This window comes from Magallana gigas, chromosome 2 (assembly GCF_963853765.1).
Source record: "Magallana gigas chromosome 2, xbMagGiga1.1, whole genome shotgun sequence".
NCBI classification, from domain to species: Eukaryota; Metazoa; Mollusca; class Bivalvia; order Ostreida; family Ostreidae; genus Magallana; species Magallana gigas.
This window is the reverse complement of record NC_088854.1, coordinates 48,498,361-48,516,505: the sequence shown is the minus strand read 5'-3', so window position 1 is coordinate 48,516,505 and position 18,145 is coordinate 48,498,361. Positions and strand designations below refer to the sequence as shown.

The window sequence follows — 18,145 nt, the reverse complement described above, 5'->3', positions numbered from 1 at the left end:
TATGGCCCCTGTTACTTTACATGTAACTGTTATGTTTCTGGGAATGTCTGGTTTTCCTTTATGTACACAAGAAACTAATAATAATATTATGGTAGTATGGTTTGAAATACATCCATATATGTTTAATAGGTGTAATTTGCAAATGAATGCCAAATGAATAATTAATGTCAATTTTTAGGCGACCAATTACCAGACTGAACTTTTAACACATTCAAAACAATTTCAATAAATACCCATCCGGCAATTTATTCACAGTAGAATAAAATGTCTAAAACACGATATGTTCCGTTTTAAAAATCGAAGAAATTATGTACTTACTTTGTTTAATTACATTCACGATTACAGTTGTTTCTCCAAAATTGTTGCTAGCTCTTAAATGATAAACTCCAAAGTTATTTTCTTCAAAACCATCTTGTCTGATTCTAATGGTAAAATTATTGACTTTATTCTCTGTGATATTGATTTTCATCTGATCGTTCTTTGTTCCGTTTTCATACTGTAATTCGAGAAAAGGTTCTGGATATGCCATAAGTGTGGTTGAAAATTCAATTCTTGTGGTGCACGTCACTCCCAGTATTATAAACATGGTATCAGGCATTGGCTTACCTATGAATAAAACAGAATATGTAAAAATACTCTCAGCTCTAAATTGTATGTCAATTTTTGGTCATAAAATTTCTACATATGTTAGTGAGATATTGGGGGATACCATTTTTTATTAATCGAAAGAACAATAACTCTAATTTCTGTTTTTGACTGTTGAGATTATGGAGCTCTTCTGTGCCAGAAGTTCGAATCTAGTACCCTTCTGAAAATGATAAATTGACTTTGCTCTTTTCTCCCTAAAATTAATTTTTGTAATAAGAATTGCATTGTAGTAACGTTACAATAGGTATTATCCGAGAACTATTTTAGATGTTTTAGTGATTTCATATTATATTATTTCATACCATGATAATCAATGTATTATAAAAGTTATTTGATTAGGAAAAGTGCATGTGGGGCAAATGTTACCGCATTTGTATTTCATTTATATTTCACAGTTTTAGATTAGAATCAGGGTTTACACTATTCATAATTAAGGTGCTTAATATTGTTATATATCAAACTGCAAATGTTTTAAGGAACGACATGTACCTCGATTTTAGATGACTTTTTGGTATTTTTTTTTTTTGATTTACTACTACTTTGACAATCTTTCTTGCACAAAATTACTTTCAAATTTAAAAAAAACGAGTACTCGACTATGGCTTGACTTAAGACTGAGATTAATCAATTAGGTCAACCAAGAAGAATTCACAATCCTAATAACTATTTACACAAAGATGCAGGGATTATTTTTTGGTAAAAAAAACTATTATTTATTATTGATAACCTTTATGGCGAAGGCAACGTGCAATATAATATATACTAGATCTTTTTTAAATTCGATTTATCAAAGTATCATTATTTTAAATATATATCAAATATATATTTAATGACAATAAAGATTTTGAATACCTTGAGTACATAGGAATGTACGATATACACTTTTAAAAAGTGGTGAGAAATCAATGAACTTACTGATTTTCTTAACTACTATGATAACAATAATACATGTAGATTTAAGTAGGTGTAAACTAAGAAAGATCTTGCAGTTGACAATTAGATCCACCATTGCTGTCACTGTATTCCCAATTCCATTACTGGCCACAAGGGTATAGTTCTTGGTATCAGTACACATTGTACTTTCTATGGTTAATGTAGCGGTTTTCACTGAGATCTCAGTTTTCAACATTTGTTTTCCATCATACCAAGACGCATTTGACAAAGGATTGCTTACTATATCTCTGATTAGTGTGATTTCCTCACTCTCATTTACTATTTGTAGTGATCTCTTCTCTATCGTTGGCTGGTCTAAAATTACAATCAACAATTATAAAAAGCAATATTTCAGTTTGATAAAAAAAAATATACAGTCATTGATCTCCGTGCGTACAAAATATAAAATTTTGAAGAATTGTATTAGATATGTTGACATTTAGAGAAACAAAAATGATTTTAACAAAAGTGTTATAAACAATTTTCCAATATACATGTACATGTTGTATTACATTTATACATTGTGATCAATCTTATTTTGAGATAAAATGGTAAAATCATGCTTTTGATTGGCAATAAAAAGATGATAACATAATAACATCCGTATTTCTTTTAAAAAGCATTTCTCTGAATTTAAAAACATGTTTATCACGGTTGTACGGTGGCTGCCATAGGACATATGCTTGAGATATTTTTTTTAACTCGTGGCCACAAAATAAAAGTCGTGGCTACGCAAAAAAAGTCGTGGCCACAAGATAAGTGTCGTGGTCACGAAATAAAAGTCGTGGCCACAAAATAAATGTCGTGGCCACGAAATAAAAGTCGTGGCCACTAAATAAAATTAGTTCCCACGAATTTTATTTATTGTAACTAAATGAGAATTAATGGGTTTAACAAGTACTATAAGTACTACGTGAAATATACTACATGGACTTTAATGTATTTTATCTTTTTACAGATGGTCAATGTACAAGTAAGCTGTTTCCATAAACCAATTTATCATTTGTTCATTATGAATTGTATTAATTACTGTTAGAACTTCAGATAAGAAAAAAAAATTGTTGAAAAATATATTGAAAAAAAATCTCACGTGTTACCCATTGGCAAATCCATATTTGATATGACCCGTAAAACAAACCAAAAATCAATTAATTCTTGCTAATTGTTAGGCCAATTGACTTTATCAAATTAATATACATCCCACTGAAATAAGAAAAAAAGTGCTATATCGAATGTACGGTATAGACAAGGCTGTAAAATGTTACAGTAACTGAAATCATGAGCACTGTTTCATGTTTATTTGGCTACTATCTACTACTGTTCATTCTTTGCAATTAGATAATGAAAAATAAAGGTTCTGTTTTTGTTACAAAAATCTGTTACCTCTATAGATACAATGTTTATTTTGAAGACATTATAAAATATTGAAGATGAATTTTTTTACTTTTATTACGTGGCCACAAATCATGTAAACCATTGAAGACACAAAATAAGATTAAAAACCGGCTGATCACGATTGATGCACTGTCTTATTTATTGACAATTTGCTTCTTAATTGCATAATAGAAATAGGCCATCATTTAATTCGTAATTGTCACCATTGATTTTATATTTAAAGGGAGGGGGTCTTGGGGTCCATCAAATGAAATACACTAAGCAAATAATAATGAAACTGACTCATTCTTAAGAATGTACATATATTACCGGTCATTTATTATTTAAATTTCAACCTAAAACAAGAGAAGAAGTTCATTTTATAAACTACATCAAACTTTGGATGTAAAAAAAATTCCATTTAAAAAAAGTGAATAACTATATTCAAATATATATGATATAAAATGTATTAATTGATCAGTTTTCTTTCTTTAAGATAGAAAAGAGTATATTAATGTCCTTTTCCACCTTTTTAAATGAAAGAAAATACTGTAGTACTAACGGTAGTTGATTTTATTGACTTTTATTTATTTTGAAATCAACCATTTGTAACTCCGCATGGCAAGTAGGTTCTTACATGTAGCTGTTCATGTATTTCAATGATTACACACATTTTTTTCTAATATGATACGTTTGCTTTTCCGGCAAAATTTTAGGCTTTAAACGAAAAACCCAATGTGAATCCTTTTGTGTAAAGTTTAAAGATAGAATTAACGCTATCAAACTCTATGATGCATTATGTATCAGTAATCGAAATATTTCTTGAAATTTGTATTTAAGCTACCTTTTAACAAACGACAAATGATATTATATAATTTAAATTATGGCCAGAATAATTTGCCCTCAGTTAATTTAATATAGAGTTCCTGTTTTTAAACACATCTTAATATGTTGTTATCTTCAAAGTTCCGAAAAATTATTTTTAGCGGTTTAAAGGTAGTTGCGATCATAAGAGAACAAGACTGACCGACTTATTCACTGATTGCAAGTCACAAAACATGTAAGCCTACAAACACACACACACACACACACACACACACACACACACACACACACACACACACACACACACACACACACACACACACACACACACACACACACACACACACACACACACACACACACACACACACACACACACACACACACACACACACACACACACACACACACTACGCGAGTGGTTCCATGCAGCACACCTAACTGCATGTTTACTTTGTGAAATGCATCTGAGGCACAATTTATCATTCATATTCTATTTATGTGTTACGTATTATATGCTAAATATTTACTCCTTAAGGTATCTCACTCCTCATGTTTTGATTTCATTGCGCAGATGATCATTATATTTAAAATGAATATGATTTTATTTATTTAATCATCACAGATAGATTATTATTTCATAATTACACAACATTCATAAAGAAAATCCATTTGAATTCAAGAAACAAACAAGTTTTTGGGGGAACTATTTTTTCGTGCGGAAGGTTTTTTAGACGAAAATGACAGAAACAAGCAATTTTATGAATTTTCAATATACTTTTCTTTTTATTATACTTTATTCGTTATTCACATTTTTAACATTTGATAGGTTTGTAACATATTTTATAGGTTCTGTGTGACATGTACAATATCAAATCTTGAGAATGTGATAGCCATTTAGCATAAAATCATGCATATATATAGAACATGTCGGAATTTTTTTAAGCCTAATTTTGTGAGAATTTTACCTTTGAAGCCCTATATCTAAAATTTGACATCACTGGCCCCCATGTTATATTATGTCAAAATGATACTGAATACATATTTAGGCAAACTGGATTAATCTTATAACATTCTTGATATTCAAGAAGTTTTCATTTCAAATCAAATTGTAACTATTATAGAAATTGTCTATTTTAAGTGCAAAAAGGTCACACAAAAATTTATGCAGCTTTGTACAAATTTTTTTCGTAATCCCTCTATTCAGTGTGACCATTGTGCATAATTAAAAACAATATTTGAAGAAATAAGTTTGCTTAATCAAAAATACTGACAACAAATCCTAATCAGGATGAAATTGCATTTTAGGTGCAAAAAGGTCAAATTAAATGGGCCATAACTCAGAGGGATGGATACTGAACCCCCATTATCTTTGTATTTTTTAAGTTTGTTTTGTCTACAGATTTCAATGATATACTTCTCAAGAAAATCTTGATACAACAACATTGAGGAGTGGGATACCTTAACACTCCTAAAACATGAAATGGTGGCTATTTTACATTCTGAACTGGCTCTTTATTTGTAAAACACACAAAGTATCATGGCAGCCTCGGTGTTCAAAAATGCTACAATAACATACAAAACAATGTGGGGATAAATTAATATGAAAGAATTCTTACAAAGAACATTGACGACCATTGGCTGACTGACTGTTCCCTTCTCTCCATTACTGTAGTTATTCTCTGCTGTACATCTGTAGGTACCAGAACTATTTCTTTGTATGTTATATAACTCTAAAGTGGCTCCATTTTGTCTGAATCCTGAGTTGTCTACCTTGGTCCAGTAGACTGTCGTAGAACTAGGATTCCCAGGGATGGCTTTACAAGTGAATGATAAGTGGCTTCTTTCTTCTATGTTTTGTTGAGATAGTGTCTTTATTGTTGGTGGGTCTGTATATACAACAAATAGTGAGCTCAGTGGATATTACAGAAATATATTTTTTTTAAATACAGTACAGGCAACGCGGATCCCGTGTTTCCCGCGCCCCGTCACGGTATAAACACATCGAGGTGATCGGCCAGGTGAGACAGGTATACCGCGTTCCCATCACGGTAAACTCATCATCTACCTGTCCCCGCCACGGTAAAATTATCGATGGAAAAGTATCGTATACAAGCGGGAGTTATCTCCCCGAATGACAAATAAATTGAATGTTTCTTTATATTTAATGACGATATTTAACCCGATTTTGACAGTGATTATAATCGAAATACTTGGAGTCTTTTTTTAATATTTTTCTTATTTCATAGCTATTAAATAAATTATAAAAGTATTTAATTTAATACTTGTGCAGCAATTGCAAATAAAATATTTTCGAATCCATTATCATATTTTAAGAAGGTCGTTAAATTAAAAATTATCATGAAATGATTTTAATTGCCAATAAAATTATAAATGTGTACGCACTGTGATTGTGTTTTCTTAACAATTAATTGGTCCGCCTACATTTGTATTGTTTGTTTTGAAGTCCATGCGTGTCAACTAATGATGAGCAAATGTTTAAAAATTAGGGCTTCCTATAAAATTACCAACCCGGTATTTTTAGCATGTTCCGTTCATTTCTTACAAGGTCTTTTACGTGTAAAGAACATTTTTTGTGAATTCACGTTTTATTGAATTTGTGTTGCGTTTCTTTAGGTACATGTATGGCTCGTCGTTTGTCACTGCGCGAGGATTCCCACTTTCAAGTGCGTTACGTTTGCGACGACAATCTTTAAGTGCGAAGCCGTGTGTTCTTATAGAGTCAGTCTGACTGAGAGAGTAAGGAGCCTTAGAGATACCCAGAGTTGCATAAAATTATGTAATCGAAAGATATTGTGGGTATCCCATGTCATGGTGTCGTGATGGTGTACCAGCTACCCGCCGTGACGGAAGTTAGCGTTCGCTCGCGACCGAGCCCCCCCCCTCTCTCTCTCTCTTAACAGAATAACTAGATAAAAAAATTTGAGAAGGAAATGTTGTTAAACTGTTCTTATGTTCTTACACATTTCAAAGAAATTAAGAACATGTTTTGAAAGTTTTGCATTTCATGCCGATAAAAAAACATTTAAACATTTCAGTAAATGTATTGATATCATTTTATGTGGGCATGTACATGTAATCTTATTGAACTGTTGAATATAAAGCTACTACAAATATGTAAATCCGTATCCCGTTATCGTAACCTTATCCTCCCCCCCCCCCCCAACCGCTTTAAGACTGTCGAAGTTAACATTATTTGACTTCAGTCCCAATTGTTTTACACAAAGGTGTGAAACCGTCGCACTGACAGGAAATCACTCTACGCTTGAACGCACAGAATACACAGGAATGAGGCAGGTAGATAATCAGTGTAACGATTGACCAAGAAGAATTCTACATGCATATCAAACAATTTTACTAATAGTTATATCAATTAATTGATTTATTTTACTGCGTTCTTTAACCGCTAAACGTGTTGAAGATGTTCCTTCCCGCAAAAAACCTCCATTATAAATTAAACGAGAGATAGAGAAAAAACACAACGAATTAAACTTTCCAAACACAGTATATCATGCATCACGAACATTGTAAAAAAAAACTTAACTGTTAAACATACTTCTTTTTTTTTTCTTTATTAAAAATAAAACTAATAGAACGAAACTTTATCATGGAGGAAACACGTGGTAGAGCTAGCGGGTTGATTTGATTGACAGGTGCAGCACGTGGACTCAAATCTGAAACTGCATGATGGATTCAATCACAGTGTACCATATTCTTTTATGAATACTAATTTTATGAATATTTAGTATTGGATATTAGTATATTTCACATAAGTGTACGTTAAATTACGCCTAAACGTCTCTCTCTCTCTCTCTCTCTCTCTCTCTCTCTCTCTCTCTCTCTCTCTCTCTCTCTCTTGTAAGGTGTTGTGCGATTAGACGAAGCCGTACGCGATATAGACTTTTTCTTTTGTCGTGAATAGGTGTGAAAACCCTCAAGGGCATGTCGTTTTCTACCCTGAGTTTGTTAATCACTACATGTATACACAGAAAATGATCGTGACTTAAACTTTATATGTATACACAGGAAACGTATACTGATACACGTTATGATTCAATGTGCTTTAACGCAGCACCAACTTTATATATGAATGATAATTTTATTATTGAATGGAAAAATAGATCTCTTAGTTGATTCCCAAAATTTGTTCATTTCTCAATTTAAAACATACACAAGTCATGTACTGACAGTTTACGGCACTATGCGTGTAAACTAATAAAATGAGAAGATGAAATTGCTCTGCATTGATACGAGTTCATCTTATGAAAATATTTAATTTTAAGATTGTTATAAAAACAGGATTATCAACTAATAGAAATAATAACTGAAATAAGCACGTCAAATACAAAGATATGTGTTCTTATTTACACATCACAAAATTAAACAGCATAATAATCATTTTATGTTGTAATTCGAATGTAGTTTCCGATGTCATGAAATTCTATTTCATAAATATAATTTATTAATTTTATAATAATATGGACCACAATTTATTTACAATGCAGCTGTTATGCTTCAATCTGAAGTCGCATATTTGACGTGGATTTACGCGACCTGCATTGCCTGTAATGTACAGTACAGGTAAAGTAACAACAACAAGCAGCAGCAGGAATAACGGTAAATCACACCGTCGCGGTGTCATCACGGTCGCAATCCATACCGCGATCAAAAACCGCGATGGTGTATCGCGGGAACGATAAAAATACCGTGACGGTAACGCGGGCCAATACGGGATCCGCGTTGCCTGTACTGTAGTATAAATAGTATCATATTTCAATTTCATGAATATTAGTTTATTTCAAAGACAACGCACTTTTTATGATTGGTCTTTAAGATGTATTTTTTGTTCAATTAATTGTCAATGATAATATTCATTAGTCAATCGTTAATATGGATATGTACCACAAGGTTGTTGTTTCTAGACACTAAACAAAACATATGATTTATCATGGATCAGTTGCACTTAAATGTTTCCTGTGTAATTATTGAAGAACACAAACCAGACTGATACACACAAATAAATCTAAATATCATAAGAAAAAATCTCTTTAAATTTGTGAAAAAAAACATGCAAAAATATATGTATGATTGTGTATTAGACATCAGTGACCTACACTGAACATTGACGACCGTTAACTGACTGTCTGTTCCCTTCTTTCCATTACTGTAGTTGTTTTCCGCTGTACATCTGTATGTACCCGAATTGTTCCTCTGTATGTTCGATAACTGTATGGTAGCTCCATTCTCTATGAATCCTGGGTTGTCTACCTTGGTCCACCAAAATGTCGTAAAGCTAGGATATCCAGGGGTTGCTGTGCAAGTGATTGATATGTTTCTTTCTTCTATAACGTCTCGCTGAGACAGCGTATCAACAGTTGGGGGATCTATGAACAAAGAATTTTATGGGTTAAATGATATCACGTAAGTTTAGATTTTTGCAATCATGTTAATGTGTATTGATTGAATTTTATCTGTTGTAAATGGTAAAAGCATAATCAATTGTTATTCTTTTCTGCTTTTGTGTATTGTATTTTACATGATTTATGATACTAAAACAGTAATAAAAGAAACTGACACAAAACGTTGAAGACCACTGATTGACTGGCTGTTCCCTTCTCTCCATTGCTGTAGTTGTTTTCTGCTGTACATCTGTAGGTACCAGAACTGTTCCTCTGTATGTTAAGTAACCGTACAGTGGCTCCATTTTGTCTGAATCCTGAGTTGTCTACCTTGGTCCAGTAGACTGTCGTATAACTAGGATTCCCAGGGGTTACATGACAGGTGACTGATAAGGCTCCTCCCTCTATGATGTCTTGTTTAGACAGCGTATTTATTGTCGATGGGTCTGTTAAATTGTGAATTAAAAAGAAAATTTGTCCATACCATATTACAAATATCCCTTTGGTCTTTACTTCATTTATAACAGGGTATAAACAAAGAATCCGGTTTTAAATTGAACTATGTATTGTGAATAAATGTAAGCGGGGGTTTTTTTTGTTCAAAATGAGTGTTTAGACGTAACTATTATTTACTTTTATCATATTTGCATACTTTCACTTAATGTTCACAGATAATACATTTGTACAAACAAGATAATAGTTGTCTTAAATTGTGTTTGAGTAAAAATAATCTTTTTATCCACACACATTTTAGGATAAAATGATAATTACTGAATTAACGTTACATTATGATCAATGTTTGTTAATCAATATTTTCTTATGTTTTTTTTTTACTTTAGTACTCTACTTTCATCGATTTACAACGAATTTCAAATTTGCTGTGCAAGTGATTGATATGTTTCTTTCTTCTATAACTTCTCGCTGAGACAGCGTATCAACAGTTGGGGGATCTATGAACAAAGAATTTTATGGGTTAAATGATATCACGTAAGTTTAGATTTTTGCAATCATGTTAATGTGTATTGATTGAATTTTATCTGTTGTAAATGGTAAATGCATAATCAATTGTTATTTTTTTCTGCTTTTGTGTATTGTATTTTACATGATTTATGATACTAAAACAGTAATAAAAGAAACTGACACAAAACGTTGACGACCACTGATTGACTGGCTGTTCCCTTCTCTCCATTGCTGTAGTTGTTTTCTGCTGTACATCTGTAGGTACCAGATCTGTTCCTCTGTATGTTAAGTAACCGTAGAGTGGCTCCATTCTGTCTGAATCCTGAGTTGTCTACCTTGGTCCAGTAGACTGTCGTATAACTAGGATTCCCAGGGGTTACATGACAGGTGACTGATAAGGCTCCTCCCTCTATGATGTCTTGTTTAGACAGCGTATTTATTGTCGATGGGTCTGTTAAATTGTGAATTAAAAAGAAAATTTGTCCATACCATATTACAGATATCCCTTTGGTCTTTACTTCATTTATAACAGGGTATAAACAAAGAATCCGGTTTTAAATTGAACTATTTATTGTGAATAAATGTAAGCTGGGTTTTTTTTGTTCAAAATGAGTGTTTAGACGTAACTATTATTTACTTTTAACATATCTGCATACTTTCACTTAATGTTCACAGATTATACATTTGTACAAACAAGATAATAGTTGTCTTAAATTGTGTTTGAGTAAAAATAATCTTTTTATCCACACACATTTTAGGATAAAATGATAATTACTGAATTAACGTTACATTATGATCAATGTTTGTTAATCAATATTTTCTTATGTTTTTTTTTACTTTAGTACTCTACTTTCATCGATTTAGAACGAATTTCAAATTTGATATATAATTTCATATTTCTCCTAAATCATTTATCTTTAATTGAACGTATTTAGTACGTTCTTCTTAGTTCTATTGCAACGTTATTCATAAAGAGCATCATTATTCTTACATTCCACATTGAGTGTTAAGCTGGCTGTCATTGGTGGTTTGTTGTTGTTTGTAGCTCTACACTCTAGTGTCTTTGTGTTGTCTGTTCTGTTTCCTGTTAAAGTGATGGAGGTTGTATCTGTTCCCACTCTGCTAGTAATGTCTCTTGATCCAAGGTACCAGGTGATGGTCGGAGCAGGGACTGCATTACTGTTTACTACACACCTTACTTTTTCCCGGTTGCCTTCCTTTATTGTAAGTGGATTGTCACTCGGAATCAAGGAAACATTATGGACGGCAACTATAATATAAGAAAACAAGAACTAAAAATAATTAAATTATATCAAGAGTTCTTGTTTAAAATAACAAAATTCAAATTGCAAGATCAATTTGGAAAATCATGCAAATAAAATGAAAATATATCATGTGTCAAAGCATGTACATTGTATCAAGGCAACTCAATATCAATCTAAATATAAATACTAAAACTGCCTAATGGGACTAATACCCTCGTTAGGCTAATTTCAAATGGGACAAAAAATGAATTTAAGTAACTTTAATATATAATTAAATTATTTTGGTTTGTTGCTGTTTGTAGCTCTACACTCTAGTGTATTTGTGTTGTCTGTTCTGTTTCCTGATACAGTTATCGAGGTTGTGTATTTTTTGGCCATGTTAGTAATGTTTGAAGATTCCATATACCATGTTATGGTCGAAGCAGGGACCGCACCACTATTGACTACACACAGGACTTCTTTCTGAGTACCTTCTTTTATTGTTAATAAACTGACATTCGAAATCAATAAAACTTTATGAACATCAACTGTAAATCAATTCAACATTGAAATTATTGTATATGGTATTATTTGAAGGAATTTTGAAATGATATCATCGGAAAAGTTAGTAAGTATATTATGGAAAAATTTTCAAAGTACCACAAGATTTAGTGTTGGGCAAAACAGCTGGGGAACCAAATATTTGTGTTCGTGATTATTAGTTTAATTTAAAAAAACTTGAGTGTTCTCCACATATCATTCTAGTAATGGTGTTATTTCGGTAAATTTACATGTATATCATTAAGCTGTTGATTGAATTAAGTATTTTCAAATCCCAAGTAGAATGCTTTTAAATGACTATTCAATACTGATATGTCTTTTGGGACAAAGGATACGAAAATTAAAGAATCGTTTCTATTTCTCCATAATGGTTGACAATAGTATGGGGAAAACCTTCTATATCTTTTTTTCTACATACGTTGCTTTGGTGAAGATTCAAACATTGGGATAATTTGGTCTTCTTTTGAAGAGAATTTCATTTTCTGTATGTCATACCAGTTCACATCATACAAAAATTGTGTAAACTTTTATATTTGAAAATCATGAGATAATATAATGTGAAATTTCGTAAACGACATGTCCTTTCAACAGTAATAGTCTTAAACAAATAGCGCTTAAAATGTGCGCCAGAATGATCATTGAGAAGAAAAACCCAGAGTCGTTGGAATAATAATGCCTGATTGCTTCTACAACAGGTTGTACTCACTTTAAACATACGGTTTATGTCGCCCTCGAGATTGTTTTAAATATCTGGCGGTCCCTTTACAAGTTATTTAAACATGATTATGTCAGATATTAAAACAATCTGGATGATGACATAAACCGTGTTGTTTAAGTGTGTTATCTTCTCAATTTTAAGCGCTAATCTTTCACGACTTTTACTAAATACTAATTTCAATCACAAACAGTTGCCATTGCTAGTAATTTGAAGCACGTGCTGAACAACGCCAATATGTGTTTTAAAGTTTTTCCAGGAGTAATTGATTTCAAACAGTACTGTTTATTTTATATCTGTGGTTTTGTAGAAAAGACATATCAGTTACGAAATTTCACAATATCTTATCTCACGATTTTCAAATATAAAAGTAGTTATATGTTTTGTTTTAAAAGTGTATTTCGATTGATGGATGAACCTTGGTATACTTTACAAAAACGAGGGATATTATTTATTCTCCAATTATATGATTTTTTAAAAATATCTAAATTAGTATCTAGCCAGAACTGATTTTCATGTATCTTCAATATTTTGAATTTTATGCTTAAACTATGCTGTACAAAGAAATGATTTAATTTTTTTTCTGTTACATATTCGGCAATATTCAGTTAATTGGCTCGTATATACATAATAATATGCATGTGTTTTTAAAACTGATATTCAAAGATGTTAAAATAAATGACAAAAGTTATCTTGTTCTGCAATTTCGTAAATGTGTATAATGTATATCTTACTTGCTATTTTAAGGATGACATCAGTACTTCTGAAACTGTAATTGACCACATATTGACATCTCCAAGTCGATCCTTGCTCGTAAACTGTCATGTTTTTTGCTGGAATAGTCAGAGTGTACATATTATCTTATAGACATCTATAGATGTATTTAGGGTGTGCACTCTGAGTAAGACATTCATTATTCAGATGTCCAATAGCAACACAAAGAATTTGGTTTCTGTAAAATTTTACAGCATTTACAGATTGTCCAGGCGGTACAAACATATCACATGTCCAGGTAAAGGCCTCTCCCAGCATTGCAAATTCAGATGACCCTGTCAGGTTGATTGTTGACCTAAGAAGATATATATGTAATATTTTTAAAACAATTTCATTTGAAACACCGTGTAACTTTCAAACACCACACAGAACTGAGTTCATAAAATGTAGAATACTTTAAGTATTCGAATTAGTGTAAACATAACATACAATTTTACCATGAGATAAAATAGTCTACCAGCGTATCTCAGAGCATAATTTGTTATTTTTTGTAAATAGTTTGAACCCTTGAACGTGTTTTGACAATTAAGTGATATTAAAAAAGTTTACAATTGTCCTCGCACGGAGCAAAAAAATTTGTAATATTTATCATTCATAAACCAAACTTATTTTGATTTCGTCTTTTCTCAAAACTAACACTGAATTAAGGATACTCATGACTTATTTTGTGCGGTTAAATAAGTTTCTTTGTTACTTTCTTATAGAAAATATAAATCAAAACTGTAACAGATGAAAACACAACAATGTTTGATCAAGATTTCCAATACTTCCTTATATTTTGTCAAAATGAGTTATAATAATAAGATTGAACTGTACAGTAGATTTTAGTTTAATGATAATGAGGGTTCGTGAACATACTAGTATGTATATGACCTGTATTTAAGGATTAAAAAATCATTCTTTAAGTATTATAAGATGATCAGTATCGGGGCAAGATCAAATCCATTAAGCATATGATACAGTATTATATCAAACCACACATTACTATATTATAACATGTGATGTTGTTTCATACTTAACAATATGGTAAGGTATATATTATACCATATTATACAATATGCGAAATACGATAATGTTGAATTATATAATAAAATATCATATGATTCTAGTATTTCTAAAAACATCAATCTATTATAACATAAACTTTGATGCAATGACTTAGGAATAGGGATCATATGATGCATCATACATGAACAATTACGTCCATCAGTTAAGTTTGAGAAAGATAGGAACATAGTATCTTAGCACCCTTGATAACTGTTATAAGACTCTGTACGTATTTAATGCTATCCTTATGTTTGATAGCCATAGTTTAGAATAACATGCATTGTTTGCCCTAAAATCCTGATAATCAAATTCAATGTCAGTATCTGAAGATACATCAATGCTACACATAAATAGTTATATATCATATGTGCACGTCTGAATTGGTAACGATGGATATTTACTTCAATATGTGTCCAGTTTCAAGATTCTAACACGCCAAGAGTTGCTTAAAACAATTTGAAACCTTTCTAGGCATCTGGATAATCAAGATCATACTCTTCGTTTATCAACCATTTAAGTCTGAATAAGTTAAAACTATTATTTTCCTAGATATGCGACCTGCTACAAACATTTAAACTTGTTCCAAAAACGTTAATCTCCTCCAGCATTCAAGCCGGTCAAGTGCAAAGATATCATAAGCATCAACTACGCAATTTTGGTGAAAATAGGTCCAAAAATAGCTTAGATGAACAATACAACATCTGAATTCCCTCCAGCGTCCGAAATCCCCAAATCTGTTAAGTACTTCAGTTTGCTTAGGTTCACTGCTCATGCCAATGTTTTGAAGTCAGGACCCGTAACAACTTTTAAAAAGTATGGGACATGCTCTAAAAGACTTTTACCGGATACCGACGTGAAGAGTATAACATAAGCTCCCCTGACTCCGTCTTAGTGAGCTAAGAAAATAAAACAGTTTATGCCTTTTACTTATATATTATGTATTTTTAAGTCATCTGACCTACTTTTGGAAGTACTTGATTATAGAAGGAAGACACTCTAAATGTTTCCTAGCAGTAATGAAAAATAATGTCTTACTTACCGTTTGATATCAAAACAAGAAAAGAAAGTTGCAACAAAGAATACAAATTTGTGTTCCTTTCCATGTTAAGATAAACCGTGATTCAGTTCTTAATAACTGTAGAATATCAAGCTTCTTTTTCGACTGGTTTATCTGCTTTCTACTAAAAACAAACAAGGAAGTTTTTAGTGGTTTTTAATTAGATCTTACCGACACGACTTTATTTATCTCGTTTACTTTTGAATGTAACATAAATATATTTACTTCCCTTATTAGATAAAAAGCGTTATGAAAAGAAAATTAAGGACATAGTATTACAAAAACAGTTACGTCTTACGAATTAATTAAAATAAGATTATTGATTATACAATGATTAATGTTTCATTTTAATGTTGGTAAAATATGAATACAGAACTCGAAATTGTTTAGAATAAATGATTTTAGATTTTTTAAAAATTAAGTTCAATGAGATTAAAAGTATTTGCTTTCCTCACAAATATTGGCTAATGACAATAGAATTACTTAATATTATTCAAATTTTTCTCAAATGAATTCCATATCACAATTCGATCCCCGAAACCTTTTTGGTGCAAACTATTTAGATATACTCTTTAAATAATTTAAATCTTTAAATTATATCAATACATTAAACCTCGTTTATTCTACAAAATTTGTAAAGTTATGTTAATCCAAATTAAATATTTATATGTAAAATAAGACAAAATATATCAGATTTTGTAATAGGGAGTTTAAGCAAACCAATGTGTACATGTATGCGTTCGTGAATGTTTGAATCAAATGCGTCGCACCAGAAGTCAAAAAACAGGTTACAAACTAAATCAAAGACATCAAACCGTACACCTGGCATATGCCTAAAGACATATTTCTGATTAACTAGAGCAAACTGGGAAAACGCCCTTTTGGTTGAAATTTAAAAAACTACAAAGTGCTGATGGTAGAAAAAGAATGTTAAAACTAGACACGATCTCGTTGCAAGCAACGAGTGGGTCTTCCGTCCGATTTTTGAATTGATTCGATTAAACTTATCACTTCAAAAATAAAACCGTAGATCTAAGCGAAAAATAGTAAAAAAAAAAATAAAAAACAATTGCGGTAATCGGGGCTTGAACCCTGGTCACCTGGGCCATGTCCCCGACTCTATCGACTGAGCTACTCAGACTCTCGCTTCAGAACATTGACGCTTAATTTCTGGAGAACGCCTTGATCCATTTTAAAACAAATTACATATTCTGAATCAGTAAGGGGGTCACTATAAGGTGAATAAATTTCAAAAAAAAATATTAATATATAAAAAAGTCGAATAATTAAATTATTTGAAATTTCTTTCCGGTGACGACCGGAAGTGACGGCAGACATTCTCTGGACCGAGTTGCACCAGAAAAACGGTAGATCTATCATCTCTGAAAATTTCAGCCCTATATCTTTACTCCTTTTTGAGAAACCTGACAGACAAAATTGACTTTTAAAAATCGTTTATTGACGATCACTTCCGACCGGAAGTGAATTTTGAAAAAATGTATTCAGTACAAAAATGTCAACAAAACACAATTCCAAAAATCGAAATATTAGAATCACTTCCGGTGACGACCGGAAGTGACGAACGACCTGCTCAAATTAAAATTTGATAAGTTTAAAACATATTCTGATGGAAAAAAATTGTAGATTATTTGATTTAAAAAATTTTTAAAACACAATTTTCCAAAAATGCTGTTTGAGCGGACCGGAAGTGACGGACGATCGTATTTTTACCTGATCGGCCCTAGAAATTCAAAAATCTATCATTCCAGAATCTTTCAATTTTCTATCTTTAATCGTTTTTGAGAAAAAGGGAGGACAAGATCACTTTTTACAAAAAGAAAAACGAATATAACGGCCGACCAGAATTGACGTCATCAACAAAAATGTACACGATAAAAGACCTTGATATTTTGTATTATTCGTGAAATTTTCATAAAAATCCATTGTAGCATATTTGAGATATTTGAGTTTTAAGAAAAATGTTAAGAAAAAAAAGAATAATAATAGTGAAAAATAGAGAAAAAGAAACATAACAAAAACAATAGGGTCTTCCGTTGGAAACGGAAGACCCTAATTAAGAATGATTTGTACAACATGTGTTGCAGAGCAACAACAATGCGGGGTAGATTGTTTCCATGAGGCAACGTGCAAGATAAGTACTGGAGATGTCCTTTAGTCTTTTCTTATTTTCAAGTGTGTTTATTTCTTTTTGAGGGTGTGTTATAACATGGGTAATTGGATTAAAGTTCAATGAAATGACGGATTCTTACATAATAATGGAAATATGCATCATTACTTATTAATAAAAATATATGTATCGATTGAATTTCTTTCTCTTAGAAACTAGCATTGGGTGAAAACTTAGAACTTTTGTTCAGTGTGATCATTAGATTAAAGAAGTTAACGTACAACACGCATCATGAAATGTGGTGATAACGAACAGTGTTCAAAACCGTCAAAATGACCTAGATCGTCTCTCTATAGGAGAAACGATCTGTAGAAATCTGGGCTGTTAGTAGAATAGAAATAAAATTCTTGTTATCGTGAATGTTGCAGAATAACCTCCTCGGTCTCGAAATGTTGTTTG

General features: G+C 31.6%; 2 protein-coding genes across 2 annotated transcripts in view; both read right to left on the bottom strand.

Moving 5' to 3' along the window:
• Positions 1–15,682, bottom strand: part of LOC105331780 (B-cell receptor CD22) — a 162,137-nt gene extending 146,455 nt beyond the window's left edge. The window contains exon 1 of the mRNA XM_066076972.1: positions 15,541–15,682. Coding sequence (XP_065933044.1) covers positions 15,541–15,604 — 64 coding nt within the window. The 5' untranslated portion in view covers positions 15,605–15,682. The remainder of the gene's footprint in view (positions 1–15,540) is intronic.
• Positions 1,277–11,803, bottom strand: LOC136272584 (B-cell receptor CD22-like). The gene is made up of 7 exons (XM_066074330.1): positions 11,734–11,803; positions 11,152–11,430; positions 10,342–10,611; positions 8,916–9,185; positions 5,400–5,669; positions 1,636–1,896; positions 1,277–1,311 (listed from the first exon to the last, which is right to left on the bottom strand). The coding sequence occupies exons 1-7, from the start codon at positions 11,801–11,803 to the stop codon at positions 1,277–1,279; spliced, it is 1,455 nt and encodes a 484-aa protein (XP_065930402.1).
• Positions 15,683–18,145: the final 2,463 nt, after the last annotated feature.